Below are 14853 nucleotides of genomic sequence, written 5' to 3' on the forward strand. Positions count from 1 at the left end.
AACAGCAAGCTAGTTTCAACCATCAGTCCCTAGCTCTACAGACACACAGATTCTCTGAAATGTAGGCATCTGAACTGCTTTTCAGATGGGCAACTCTATATAGCTTACTGCAAAGTGAACAACATCAAGAATTCATTTACTGTTGATATTGATTCTTAACAAAACTGTAGGAAATCCCATCTAATCATATGCAAATCTTCCAGTATCAAAGGCCTACAGGTGGTCAGTGCTTCAAAAGACAAAAGTATAACCTAAGTCACATCAAGCCTAATGATTTCTTAAATTTATAAGTAATGTTTTATTTGAAAATTCCAAGATCAAGTCGGAGGTAGCCATACAACATCAATTTTACAACCTCTATTTTTTCAAGTACTTAGAAGAATTAGGTATGTTTCCTATATCCCAAACAAGTATGTCATTCTTTTAATCATTTGGTAGACATGAGTATCCATCATGCAGGCTGAATCATGACAAACTGATGATATTTAACCATTTGTGACCTACAAAGGGCATTTTCATATGATTCAGCCAAAAACCAAACCTTGTGCTAGGACACAAGAGTGAACAAAACAAATTCCTTGCCTGTGTGGATCTTACACTATGTGTGTATATACATGGGTGGCAGGGAGAGCAGTACAAATGAATATACAGTATATAAGATGGTGTTAAATACCTCAAAGAAGAACATAAAAGGTTAAAAGGGCTACAGCAGAGCATAGGGGGAATGGTTGTCACTTATTTTATGGAGTGGTCAGGGAAGGCCTCACTGATAACATTTGAGCAAAATTCTAAAGAAAGAGGGAGTAAGCCTCTAGATTCTTCTACAATGAGAAAATCTTATCACTAACATGAAAATTTCTGCCAAGCTTACGCTGAAACACACAAGAACAAATAATTCTGCTAAAATCAATGGAGTGTTCTAACAATTATGGCCCTAATTAAACTTTCAGACAATCTGCACCTACACAAGTACATGCCATCAAAATTATAACTGACATTTATAGCTCTTATTCTACATGCCACACACATTTCATGTAAACATCTTATTTTTTTGTCCATGTTTTCAATCTAATAAATATTCACATATAAGAATCCACAAAAAGACAAAGCAATTTATTCTTACATTTTTTGAAGAACCTGGGCCATCACAACCCCATTCGTTAAATCTTCTACGGTCTGGCATGGCGCATCCACATTAAATGTCTGGATCTGGGGGAAAAAAGGGGGGGTTAGGGGTTAGATTCCATGGTTAACTGTACAGGAGATTTCTTAGGCTTCTTATTGTGATTATCTCATCTTGAGAGTTGGAATAAATTTTAAAAAGCAGTAGAGTTGGAAAATTTTTCCCTTATGGGAAATTTTCTACAGGTTCTCATTGTCATTTTTTCCCTTAGGTAGAAAAGAAATTGTGGTGGACACCTGGTGACATCCCAGCATCCATTCTCCTCACAGATGACCACTCTAAGCAAGTCATGGTACCTTCATCCACTCTACCAGTGACTAACTTAGGATTCACAGGGCAAAGACAATTTGAACCAAAGAGTTGCAGGGAGATGCTTGAACTTGAGTTTCTAGGAAAGAAAAGCCAATCTCCTCTTGCTGTGAACAAGTATGTTGCCTCAACTGTCACGCAGTCATCTTAGGGCTCTTAATGGAATACAGTTTAAGATGAGGCCAATGCAGTGTACGACAGAGAAGAGGGATACAAAGAACTAGGTCCTTGAGGCCAAAACTGAGCCACTGAATTTAAAAAAAAAATGTGAAGCCTATTATGTGAGATAGATGTGTTTAAGGCTGGTCAGGTTGAGACTTTTTACTCAAAACCAAAACTTCTTTTTTTTATGATTTTTTATTTATTTGACAGAGATAGAGACAGCCAGCGAGAAAGGGATCACAAGCAGGGGGAGTGGGAGAGGAAGAAGCAGGCTCCCAGTGGAGGAGCCTGATGTGGGACTCGATCCCAGAATGCTGGGATCACGCCCTGAGCGGAAGGCAGATGCTTAACGATTGAGACACCCAGGCGCCTCAAAACCAAAACATCTTTATACAGATGTAGAAGTTATATTCACTATAATTAAGGTTAGATATTCAATTTTGATTCTAAATGTATTCTGAATTAGATCTAACTTTGCAAAAAACAAAAAACCAACGACTAACTCTGTACTGGTAAGCATGACATGGCCGAGAAATAAAAATTATTTCCATGGGTAAGATAATACAGCTGAGCCAAAAATTATTATACCCAGTAGTGCAACCAAGACTCAGAAGGATATAAACCACTGAGAAAAGACATGTGGCCAAGCTCTCCCACAGTTTATAGGTTAACAAAATGAAAGAGTATGACAGGATGTGCAGACAGCAACACAAAGATTAGAAGTGAGAGCGGGATGCAGTCTAGGAATGAAAAACAGCTTAGCATGGGATGGGGGGTGGGAATAGGAAGAGCTGGAACAGGGAAAAGAATACAATGGTGAAAGATGGGGGCACTATTGTGCAAAACCTCATAAGCCATGTTAGGACTTTATTCTAAAAGCAATGTGGTGAGGGGGGCAGTAAGCAAAGGACTCCAAGCTGGACACTGAGGCCATGAGATTTGCACTGTATAAAGATCATCCTGGCTGCAGTATGAAGAAAGGACTGAAGGGGAAGAGGCACAGAGACCTATTTTAGTAGGTTTACATTATTAACACAGATGAGGTCAAACTAAGTAGAGACAATGGAAATACTGGGAATAACACTCAGGTCTTCTCATGTTTTTATTTATTGGGTTACATACTCAGAAGTGAAATTACTGGGTCAAAGGATGCACGTTTTAAGGTTTTTGATAAATACAAAGTATGCATATTTAAAGGTTTTGATAAATTAATTCTAGTAATTCTGTTCTAGTAATTTTCTCACTTTGTAACAGTAGGTGTCTACTTCTCAGTACTGTATCATTTATCAAATCTCAAAAAAAAAAAAAAAAAAGCTACTGACAAATGCAGTCAGCAGCTGCTTTATATTTCCTATACCAGAAAGTCTTGTGGGTAGTGATGGTTATGGTGGTGGAATTATCTTAAAGATCACATAGCAAGTGGTTTTTACCTAGGTATCCATTTGGGAGAGTAATGAAAAGAAGCCATTCCCTGACACTAACCTCACATACAGTAAAGGTTCAATAAATAATTACTAAATGAATAAACGAACAAATAAATATCTGCAGGAACTGAAATTAAATTTTATTCTATACTATGTCCAGCTGCCTCGTCAATAGTAATGTGGTAACAACAACATAGTTTAAAAAGAAATAAACACCTGCTTTCATTTTACAGTTGATAAATCAATCTCTCTCTCTCTCTCTCTCTCTCTCTCTCTCAGGTTTAGAATGAAAAAGAGGCAATAGTGAGGGCCACATCTCATTTATCTCTTTACCACTAGTCTTAGCACAATGTCTGACACAAAATAAGCCCTAAGTGAGTATGTTTTGAATGTAATGAACTAATTCTATCCCAGCTTTGCTCCTAATTTGCTGTGTGAACCTGGGTGTACCACTTTACCTCTCTTAAGAGTTTTTTAATCTACCAATTGGGAAAAATGCATTATGGAGAGGTGTTTTGCTAAAAGAATAAATGAGAAAATGAATGTACATTAGGTACTCTGAAAGGTCTAAAGCAGTGGTTCCCAAACCTGGTGTACATCAGAATTATCTGGGAAGTTGAAGAAGGCTGAGAATCAACAAGCTCATCAAATAATTCTTATGTGGTGGGACACTGGTTGGAACCCTCAGATCCAAAGCAGATTAGAAAACGGTCTCTGGCCAATTAGAAGAAAAAAACTCAATAAAGCAAGTAATTCTTCAATAATGTAATAATTTACTACTAAAATTCTGTTTCTCTCTTGGGACTTAGAAAAAAACGATCTTCATTCTGATTTCTAAAATGTGGCTTCTGAACAATTACTTTCTCTGTACTGGCTCGTAAAGTAAATAAATACTTGATCATGAAGGATACATGTAACAAGCAAAGCAGGTCCTAAAGAAAATCTAGCTTTATGGAGTTTCCTTTGGGGATGATAAAACTGTTTTTGGAATTAGTGGTGATGGTTGAACAACCTTGTGATCATACTACAAACCACTGGACTGTACACTTCAAAAGAATGAATTTTGGGGCACCTGGGTGGCTCAGTCGGTTAAGCATCAGCCCTTGGTTCAAGTCATGATCCCAGGGTCCTGGGATCGAGCCCCACAACAGGTTCCCTGCTCATCAGGGAAGCTCCCACTCCCTGCTCCCTGCTCCTTGTGTGCCCACCCGCAATCTCTGTCAAATAAATAAACAAAATCCTTAAAAAAGAAAAAAAGAATTCTAAAGAAAAAATTTTTTAAAAATGAATTTTATGGGATGTGAATTATATTTTAATTTTAAAAATCTATCATCTACCAGTTCTCATCAACTCTGAGTTAATATCTACAGGATGTGTCGGGACAGCAGTAGGGTAAAATTTAAAGATAATTACACCTAAGTGCATTAAGTTGTGAAATTCTACCTAAAAGATTATAACCTCTCTTTCAATCCCAAGAAGCTCTATCAACATCACCCAACCACCATCTCACCCTCCCCACAAAAGCATGAGGAAAGTAAAGCATGAGATCACCTGGAATTAGTATCTCCACAACAGCAGTTCTCAACCAGGGGTGATTTTGCTTCCTATGAGACATTTTTTGTTTTAACACATAGGTGTGTGCTATTGGCATCTAGTAGGTAGAGGCCAAGGATGCTACTTTTAAATGTCCTCAAATGCACTGTCACAAAGAATTCTCCAACCCCAAATGTCAATAATGCTAAAATTAAAAATCCCTGCTCTAGAGCAGTGGTTCTCAAGGTATATGGTCCCCCGGCCACTAACAATAGCATCACCTGGAAACTTGTTAGGAATCAGAACCTCAGGCTGCAGCCCAGACCTACTGAATTACAAACTCTGGACATGGGGCCCAGCAATCAGTGTTTTAATGAGTCCTCTAACAATGCTAATCAATACCAAAGCATAAGAACCACTTGAATGAATGCAACTGAAACGCAGAGATAAAGTCATACTTACCTAAGGTCACCCACACTTAGTATGAAATAAAAATAGGATTTGAACCCAGGTAGTCTAATGTCAGAACCTATGCTCTCATCTACCATTTTATATTCACCCTCAATTTTTAAAAAAGAAAGAAAAATAATGTTTTTAAAAAATATGCTTTAACTTTTGTACACTGATTATTCTTCCATCACAGAACAAAAATTGTTGGTACAATGGAGTTAGGCAGAGAGAATGGAATGTGGAAGATACCATCACAAAAATGATACCTTCCCCAAGTCTATACACTAGTATACATTTTATTGACTGCTAACTAAGTAATATGAAAATTACAAGGATATGCTAGTGTTGCTGGGTTTCCAGAAGAAACATATTTAGCCTATATGACGATTCTTTTCCCACTTAACTTCTTGCCATTAACTGGTAGCATTCCACATTCTTTCTGGTTTTTTAGTCTCTAAAACCTAGGAAAGAACAATCTTTTCATGTAAAGTTCAAGAAATTAGGCTTGACAGGTGTAATACGCAGGGCAGATTTCTTTAACAGGTAAGAATACAATTTGACTCAAAGGGTGGGGAGAGGAGGTAGCGTGGAAAATTTCAAGCACATCCTGTTGAACTTGCTTGCTGCATAAACTCTGATTTGGAATTTAAGCTTAAGGTGTTTTCCACTGGTAGGATACTCTCTCTTTTCCTAAGTATTCTTCTTTCAAAAAAAATTTGGAACATTTGATTCTTGGGTTAGTAGCCTCTCTGATAGAATAGCAATTTATCCGGCATTTAAGGTAATTCGATGTCCACAGAAATGAATTCTGGATAGGTGACTAATAGTCATCCCTTTTAAGTGCCTGAGGTTTTATTATTTTAACTATTTCTAGTGGAAGAACTTCTAAAGTGCGGTATCTACCTCCAATCTAGTACTAAATGCTATATAGTGAAAATAAGCTTTTGATATTAAAGATCATAGTTATGATCTTCAATAATTGAGCATGGAAGTTCTTGAATTCTGTAAGGCTGTCAGCTCAAAGAATGAATCACATAGGCCTGAGTTTTCAGTTCTTGGATCTTCTAGGTCACTGGCAGCTGTCTGTACCTTGCCGAGTGTTGCAGTTACCTCCTAACCTTCTGTGTGCACAGAACCCACACGACCAATGTGGCTGTAAGTTTATGTAGAGTAAATTAGTCCAAATGGGAGTCTTGTCTTTTCTTAAGTAGGCTCCATGCCAACTGTAGGAGTGGAACACACGACCCTGAGATTGAGAATCACATGTTCTACTGACTGAGCCAGCCAGGTGTGCCAATAGGAGTCTTGTCTTTGGAGTTTATTGCATACATTTTTTCCCTTACACTTGGTTTTGGAATTGTTTTCAGATAAGCTGGCCTCAGATATGAGGGGAACTACTAGACTAAACGTACACTTCTAGCTACCTCATTTTCTGCATAAACATTTATTCTGCTTTGGGGCGCCTGGGTGGCACAGCGGTTAAGCGTCTGCCTTCGGCTCAGGGCGTGATCCCGGCGTTATGGGATCGAGCCCCACATCAGGCTCTTCTGCTGTGAGCCTGCTTCTTCCTCTCCCACTCCCCCTACTTGTGTTCCCTCTCTCGCTGGCTGTCTCTATCTCTGTCAAATAAACAAATAAAATCTTTAAAAAAAAAAAAAAAAACATTTATTCTGCTTTTTATAATGACAACTTAGAGAAGCCAGCATTTAAACTCTATTTTGAAACATTTCAATGCACAAGTTTTAAAATGTTTCCAATCTTAGAATTGTACATCTTTGTGTAGACTCTGCCCTCCAGTTGTTACTGAAAATCTGTAATCTTACTTTCTCCAGAAATTTTCCTTGATGAGCCTTCCAGTGACATTTCAAAAATCCTTTTCTACAACACCATATTCCCTGACCTCTCTCCATATCTGATAACCTGGATTTTCTGTTTTCTTGACATTTACCAGATTCTAAATAGATGCTCTCATACTGTGTGCTTCTCTTGATATCCCTTCAAACTTCCCTCTAAGACTCTTCCTCTAATTTTTTTTTAAAGATTATTTATTTATTTGACAGAAGAAGAGATAGCCAGTGAGAGAGGGAACACAAGCAGGGGGAGTGGGAGAGGAAGAAGCAGGCTCCCAGTGGAGCAGGGAGCCCGATACAGGGCTCCATCCCAGGACTCTGGGATCACGCCCTGAGCCAAAGGCAGACGCCTAACGACTGAGCCACCCAGGAGCCCCTGATTAGCATTTCTCACTCAAATAACTGCAATGATCACTATCTTTTTGCAGATGCCCTTGTAAATACACCTGTTTTCAAAACTTGTCTTCCTAGACTTCAAAGAATGTAGCCTTACTTCAGATTCAGTTAGCGTCCTCATCTTTGCCCTCTTGCCTTTTTCTAGCATTGAGGGAAGAACTTACTTGTACACTCAAGAAGGCACACCTTAAGATCCTCAATCTTCTGTTTACAACCTCTGCCAAATCTATTCCTTCCACAGTATCAAGAATGTAGTCATTCTTTTCCTTTATCTCTCCCCTGCCTTGGCCACATTATGCAGTTTAGCAGTTTTTCTCTTCTCTAAAATACAGTAGTGAAACCCATCTTCTCATCTGAAGTTGGAACCCACTACATTTGTAAGCTGTATGTTAACTATAACATTATTGCAAAAAACAAAAAACACCTTGAAATCCCATGAATAGCCTAACAAAGTTACAGAATATATCAAGCCCTACCAGTGTATATATTGTTTCAGAAAACATAATTGGCTCCTGACACAGAACACATTATGAAAATCTCAGAGTAGGGGCGCCTGGATGGCTCAGTCGGTTAAGCATCTGCCTTCTGCTCAGGTCATGATCTCAGGGTCCTTGGGATCCAGTCCCGTGTGGAACCCCCTATGGGGCTCCCAGCTCAGCAGGGGAGTCAGCTTCTCCCTCTCCCTCTGCCCCCGCTAGTGCTCGCTCTCTTGCTCCTCAAATAAATAAAATCTTAAAGAAAAGAAAATCTCAGAGTATTTACACTACCTCTGTTACAACCTACCCAAGGCAATGCTTCTTTAACCTTTCCATGTAAGTGCCCCCACACAGGAAAGTGACATCTATATTTCAGGGATCTGAACTTGTAACTCAAGGCACCACTGAACAGAATTTCTTTGACATCTGTATCTTACCTCTAACATTAACCCAAATGCTGTGGTCACCTCAATAAATATATTAGTGTCTTATTCTAGAAATGACATTTAACTCCCAGAGAAAGCACTAGGTTTATCCCGTGGCTCTGCAGACCTCTATACATACAAACACCCCCCGCTCCCCCCATAAAAACTGACACCAAAGTTTGTGAAACACACAGCCTGGGTTTTAGGTCCGGTTCTTGAAGAGGCTGCTAAAGGCACAATTGTTAGCATTAAAACTAAACAGATATTTACTTTAAAACATGACAATTTTAATAGGTGTTTAATAATTTAAGATTTGAAGCCTATAACGTCGCCCCAAAATGTCAAGTTCCATTACTGATTCCCACATATATTCCAGATTTGTTTTTATATTTATACCTTTAGTAAGTATCTCCACACCACTTACTTTCTAATCTCTGAAGTCGCATTTCAAATACCGACTCTGGGTGCCTTTTCGTATTTTTCCTACCCTCCCTTTCAAAGTACTTTTCTCTTCCAGTGGGCCCGGCTCATCCCTCAAGGGGCTACCCTCGGTCCTCCGTGAACGCTACAACAAAGGGGAGGAACGTCGTAACCAGGGGTCCCGAGTGCCTCTACCGGCTGTGCCGGACGCAGAGACAGCCAACGCTTGGGTGTCCCTGGCAGCGCGCGAGAGAAGCGCCAGAGCCCCATCAGCTGCAAACAACAACAATCCTAATCACAGTGCCGCCTGCACCCCATCATTAGCCTCCACCGGGCCGGTTTCCACTCGGAGAGCAGCCAACACGTCAAGCCCGGCAAGTTTCCCTCGGACTCCGGGCTGAGCCCCCAGCGCCGGGCCGCTCCCCGCCGCCCCCCGCCCGGCCGGGCCGCCGGGTAGACGCGGCCCGCACCGGCGTCCCCCGGCTCCGCCCGCCCCAGGCCCCGGATGTGACGGCACCGCCGCCCTCGGCGCTCGCCCCCCGCGACAAGTGTGGGGGATCCCGGAAAGGAGGCTGGGGGAGGGGGTCTTCCCCCGACCCGCCAGTCATCACATACCCAAGTGAGAAGGCTCTCGCACAGCTCCACCCGCTCCACCGACTCCACGTTGAACATCTTCCCCAGCTGGGGCTTGGCAGCGCCTCCCCACCTCACCAGAAACCGCTGCCGTTCGGTCTGGGGCTGCGTCGGAGGGTCCGGGCAGTTGACCTGGCCTCTGGCCCACCTTCTCCTCGGGCCCGGGCCGCCGACTACCGCCCCGGCGCTGCCAGCGGCTCTCGCACCGTCACCCCCGCTGCCCCTCCTTCTCCTTTCACTCGGGACCGCGCGCCCGCCGCGCGCGCCCCCGGCCACGCCCGCAGCCTCGCGTCCCCGCCTCCAGCCCCCCACACCCCTCCTCCGGAGAGCGCCGGCCCTGGCCAAAGCCGCGGCCGACGAGCCACTGCGCACAATCGCGCTCCGGCCGGCCCGCCTCCCTGCCGCCGCCGCGCGCGCCCCGACGCCGGCCCGCTGCGTGTCGCCTCGCGCACGCGCCCGGCCCTGGCGGCGGCGGCGGCGGCGGCGGCGGGTCCTCCTCGCCTGTCCGCTCGCACTCTCACGGAAGCTCGGCAGTGCGCGTGCGCCTGTGTCCGCTCTCCAAATTAAAAAAGGGACAGCTAGTGGTTGCCCGGGAGGGGTGGCGGGGGCCGTGCCCGGAAATAATCTCTATTCTCAGTCACCGGGAATTGGCGAGGTATCCTCTGCGGTGGAGAGGTACGCGCCCCCTCCCCCTCCCAGCGGCCGGGCCGCGGCCGGCCACGCCCACCCGGATTCGGGCTCGCGGGAGCGGCCGGCAGGGCTCCGGCGTGGGCGGGACTGCCCCCGGGGTCGCCTTCGGGCTTCGGGGCGGGGGGAGATGCTGACTTGGACCCCGGAGCTCCGCCTTCGTTCAGACAGCCCGGGGCTAAGCTCCAGAGTCGCCCGGCTCCCGCCCGGAATTCCGGAGACGGTGGAAGGGCCGACGTGGCGGGCGTCTCGTGGTTCTAGGTGCTTGGCCGGGGAGGAGAGCCGGCCGTTCCTTCCTGGGTCGCGGTGAGCCTCGACTCCCTGAAAAGTTCGGCTACTTAAGTAGGGAGAGGGTGTGCGCCAGTTGTTAGTCCGTGAAGACCTCGTTAGTTCTAGGGCCTGTTTCTCCTAGTGCAGATCTAGGAGTTGGCCTTCTTGTTTAATGGCTTGGTGGATGGTCTGCCAGCGAGCCCACCCACCTTTTTAGAGGCGTGGATTCCTGCAGAGATACCAATATATTTTTATGCGGTATAACGTACGCAGAGAAGTGCATACAACGTACGTGGTTAAAGAAAAATAATAGTAAACACCCAGATAAAAACAAAACACTGCCCATACCTCAGGAGTTCTACCCACACCTAGTGTTCCTTCCTGAAAACAATTGCCTCCCTAGACTGACTTTTATGATACTTCACTGCTTTTACTTATAGCTTTACTGTGTATGCATGCCTAAACAATATAGTTTTACTTTGCTTGTTTTTGAACTTTTATGAATGCAATCAGTGTATTTTGTGGTTTTGAATTTATAGTAAATTTGTGTATACCTATAGGTAATTTTTATTGCTCTCTAGTATTCCACTGTATGATTATAACAGCGTATCCATTCTGTTCATGGACATTTTGTTGTCCCAGTTTGGGGCTACTAAAAGCAGTGCTCTAAGTATTCTTACACCTGGATACTAGCGCAAATGTGTAGGGGGTTTCTTTAGGATATGTACTCCTAGGAATCCTGGGAGAATCGTTGAGTCATAGGGTATACATAACTACCAGGTAATGTCAGACTTATTTGGAGTGCAGCAAACTTAACTTCCTAGAGCACACCTTTACTTTGGTTTGCGAGTTCCTGGAGCCCCCATTTTCCCATTAGGAGTAGGTTTTGTCATTGAACATTCAGAATTGGAGTGAGTTTTTTTTTGTTTTTTTTTAAGATTTTATTTATTTATTCGACAGAGAGACAGCCAGCGAGAGAGGGAACACAAGCAGGGGGAGTGGGAGAGGAAGAAGCAGGCTCATAGCGGAGGAGCCTGATGTGGGGTTCGATCCCATAACGCCAGGATCACGCCCTGAGCCGAAGGCAGACGCTCAACCGCTGTGCCACCCAGGCGCCCCTGGAGTGAGTTTTTAATGATGCCTTACAGAGTACCAATTAACAGTTCACATTTGATGAATTTATCATTTTGTAAATGTAAGAAAAAAATCTTACCTAAAGTCTTCTCAATGGTCTTTAAAAAAAATGTATTCCTCCTTCCACCAAGGGCAGAGAAATCTTTAGAAATGATAAATGTGTCTTACCTGCCTTTGTTTCCTTTGTTGGTGCCTCAGGATCGCTGTCAAACCAGAGTTCCTACATTCCATACTAGGTTGTTTCTGTAGAATTCCTAGCACTTTAATGACCATTACCCTTATTAGGCACGTAAAATCAGTAAGTATATGTTACATTGACTTAAGCCTGACTCACCTGCAACTTGTCTTTGAAAGTGGAGAACAAGATGCTAGTCTTTTCTGGAGGGACTGTGGTGTAGTGAACACCTTCACTCCAGCTGCTCAGGTTTTCAAGGCTTTGACACAAATGACCTAAGCCTCCTTTTTCAGTCTTGACTGCTCACCCACAATGCATTTATGTATGATACTGCAGTGTTCTTGAGATTTCATTTGTGGCTCCAATTACCCTCAATGAAGGAAATTATATTAAAAGCTTCTTGGATGTAATTGCGGAAGTCATGTGGCCGTCATGTTTCTACGTGAACTTTGGTAAAAAGACTGAGTTTCTCCTTTGGAAGTTACAAAATTTCCTATATTTCCCTTATTCTTAATAATTTTTTTTCTGAAAGTTTTGGAAAAGACCAAGGAGAGAGGTGAGTGCAACTTGTCTTAGCTGTTTCCTTACTCTGGTTAGTTGGAGACTGGTTCTCATCTATAGCTGTTTATCAGACTGATTTATTTATTTTTATAGCTGTTTATCAGATTTAAATAAATATGGTAGTGTCCTGCGTGGCAATGTTCCCAAGTTTATGCTGTCTTCCCAGGGAATACATACTTAGAGCTTTGATTAAAAGAGAATTTCAGATGCAACATAGTGCAGCTATGGGGAAGGCACGGCTAAGTTTTATAGTGGTTCTTGACAGTTGTTAATAATAGTAATCAAGGGGTGCCTGGCTGGCTCAGTTGGTTGGGTATGTGACTCTTGATCTTGGGTTGTAAGTTTGAGGCCCATGTTGGGTGTAAAGATTACTTTAAAAAATAAAATCTATAAAAAAATCAGTAATCAAAATATTATGGCTTCCATTTACTGAGAGCCTATATGGTGGTCCAGGCAATATGCTGAATTCTCTACCTTCATTATTTCGTTATAAACTCCATAAAACAAAGAATTACACTTTTTTTTTGGTCAAACAAGTGGGCATTTGAGGGGCACCTGGCTGGCTCAGTAGGTAGAGTATGCGACTCTTTTTTTTTTTTTTTTAAAGATTTTATTTATTTATTCGACAGAGACAGAGACAGCCAGCGAGAGAGGGAACACAAGCAGGGGGAGTGGGAGAGGAAGAAGCAGGCTCATAGCGGAGGAGCCTGATGTGGGGCTCGATCCCAGAAAGATGGGATCACGCCCTGAGCCGAAGGCAGACGCTTAACCACTGTGCCACCCAGGCGCCCCAAGTATGCGACTCTTGATCTCAGTGTTGTGAGTTCAAGCCCGTGTTGGGTGTGGAGATTACTTAAAAGTGGGCATTTGGTGTGGTTAAAATTAATTTTATGTATTTTACGTATGAGGAAGCTGAGGTGTAAACTTTACATTAGTACAGTTGTGTGACTCCAAAGCTTACACTTCTTTGACATTAAGCTACTCCTCAATAAGAGCTAGTTAATCGGTAGCAAAACCAAAGCTAGAAACCAGTTCCTCTTCAGGCTTCTATCAATTAGACCACGATTTCCAAGATCTATGGTGTTTTCCGTGAATCCCAAATAGTAAAAATAAAGTCCTGGTAACTCTTATTTTCATATTGGTAATGGGGGAAGGAACTTAAAAAATCCTCAAGCCCAGTTTTTACATTTTGCAGAAAATGAAAGGTCCTTAGAGATTAAGTGAGAACACAGTTGTGGTAGTAGAACTGGAACTAGAATCTGGGCTGTTAATGTCCAAGCAGGCTTGAGTTGAGAGCCTGTGCTATTGGGCAAAACCAGCAGCACAGTTCTGGTCTAGACAAGACCTGACTGTGTAAAGCGCAAGTTGGAGAACTGAAGTTCAGATTGGAAAGACTGACTTTTCAAGATTGAGGTATTAGTCATGTCCTCAAGTAGAAAACTTTCTGTCGTTTATCCTCTGTAATCTTAGATCAGTATCTTACCCCATTTTTGAGCTATTAATTCCTACAGTTCCATTTTAAAATTACGATTATAAGAAAAACTGCTAGTGGAAGTTGAGCTATTGGCAGCCCCCAAGAGGATCAGCCATTAGTAGTTCTCCCTGTGAGATCTCTGGGTTTAGCTGGGCTTTCCATGTGACAGGAAAATGCAGTTAACCTCTCTGTTCCTCTCAGAAATTTATCAGCAGGGGCGCCTGGGTGGCTCAATCGTTAAGTGTCTGCCTTCAGCTCAGGGCATGATCCTGGCGTTCTGGGATCAAGCCCGGCATCAGGCTCCTCCTCTGGGAGCCTGCTTCTTCCTCTCCCACTCCCCGTGCTTGTGTTCCCTCTCTGGCTGGTTGTCTCTCTGTCAAATAAATAAATAAAATCTTTTAAAAAAAAAATTTATCAGCAGCCTCTTCCCCTCCTCCCCTCTCTCAGCCCAAACACTTTCTTTGGGGATACCAGCATTTGTGGAAGTGAAAAATAACTCTTCATTTCAATAATATTGGAAACTTCTGCTATAAAATGATGCAAATAACATTATATGGTTCTGCAATACTTAGAGCATCTTGGATCTCTGAGCTCTTGGAACTGTGCTTGAAACAATATCTATCATAAGCAATATCTTATTTGCAAAGAAGTTTAATATACAGTGGAATGAAAAAACAATTTGTACAGTGGAATTCAGTCATGTCACCATTGGTTACACATGGAAGGACACAAACAAATGTAACCCACTAAAAAAAAATACAAAGGAGCCTGGGGGAGAAAAAATAACTATCCCTCTACCCTATTAGGTTCTTGGCTGAGACGTCCCTGTAATAAAAGACATTAACAAGAAAAAAAAAGAAGGTGAATAATTTGTATACTTCCTGTGTACATGGGAGTTACCCAGGAAAACTGAGTAACTCCAGAATGGCCCAGGTGGTCACATTAAATACCACCTTTGCTAAAGACAAAAGAAAGATGTTGGGGGGGAGGACCCAGTTATGGGAGGTTACCAGGAAAAGCACAGTAAACAAGGGTAAAGTTGTTATGCAGATTTAAGTCTGTGCCTTCTCCATTCGTAACAGGCTCTAGGGATTTAGTCCTCCTCTTCTGGTATAGAGAGGGAAATACCTTTACAAATGGAGATTTCCCTTGTAAATGTCTCTTTTACAGAAGGGTAACTTCTACTTGGGTTTCAGAACTTTTCCTTTGCTCTTTTGAAAAAAGATAACCTAAAGTAATTCTTAAAACAGAGAGTCATTATTTGGGGGTAACAGATTCTCCCCTTCAGTAG

At 42.8% G+C, this 14853-nt stretch overlaps 2 protein-coding genes across 9 annotated transcripts in view; one reads left to right on the forward strand and one right to left on the reverse strand.

Annotated features, from left to right (window-relative positions):
• Positions 1-9540, reverse strand: part of HOOK3 (hook microtubule tethering protein 3) — a 101922-nt gene extending 92382 nt beyond the window's left edge. Inside the window, exons 1-2 of the mRNA XM_040643202.1 lie at positions 9244-9540; positions 1124-1209 (exon numbers count right to left, since the gene is read on the reverse strand). Coding sequence (XP_040499136.1) covers positions 1124-1209; positions 9244-9300 — 143 coding nt within the window. The 5' untranslated portion in view covers positions 9301-9540. The remainder of the gene's footprint in view (positions 1-1123; positions 1210-9243) is intronic.
• Positions 9541-9713: 173 nt separating this feature from the next.
• The window catches only part of RNF170 (ring finger protein 170), a 38870-nt gene continuing 33730 nt past the window's right edge, over positions 9714-14853 (forward strand). For 5 of the 8 annotated variants that reach the window (XM_040643206.1, XM_040643205.1, XM_040643204.1 and 2 more), the window contains exon 1: positions 9714-9936. The gene's annotated coding sequence lies outside the window, so the exon portion shown is untranslated. Of the gene's footprint in view, positions 9937-10108; positions 10255-11294; positions 11342-14853 lie in introns of those variants that run through there. The other 3 variants (XM_008706274.2, XM_008706275.2, XM_040643208.1) reach the window with 3 other exon arrangements.

This window comes from Ursus maritimus, unplaced genomic scaffold (genome assembly GCF_017311325.1).
Source record: "Ursus maritimus isolate PB19 unplaced genomic scaffold, ASM1731132v1 scaffold_28, whole genome shotgun sequence".
Taxonomy (NCBI): domain Eukaryota; kingdom Metazoa; phylum Chordata; class Mammalia; order Carnivora; family Ursidae; genus Ursus; species Ursus maritimus.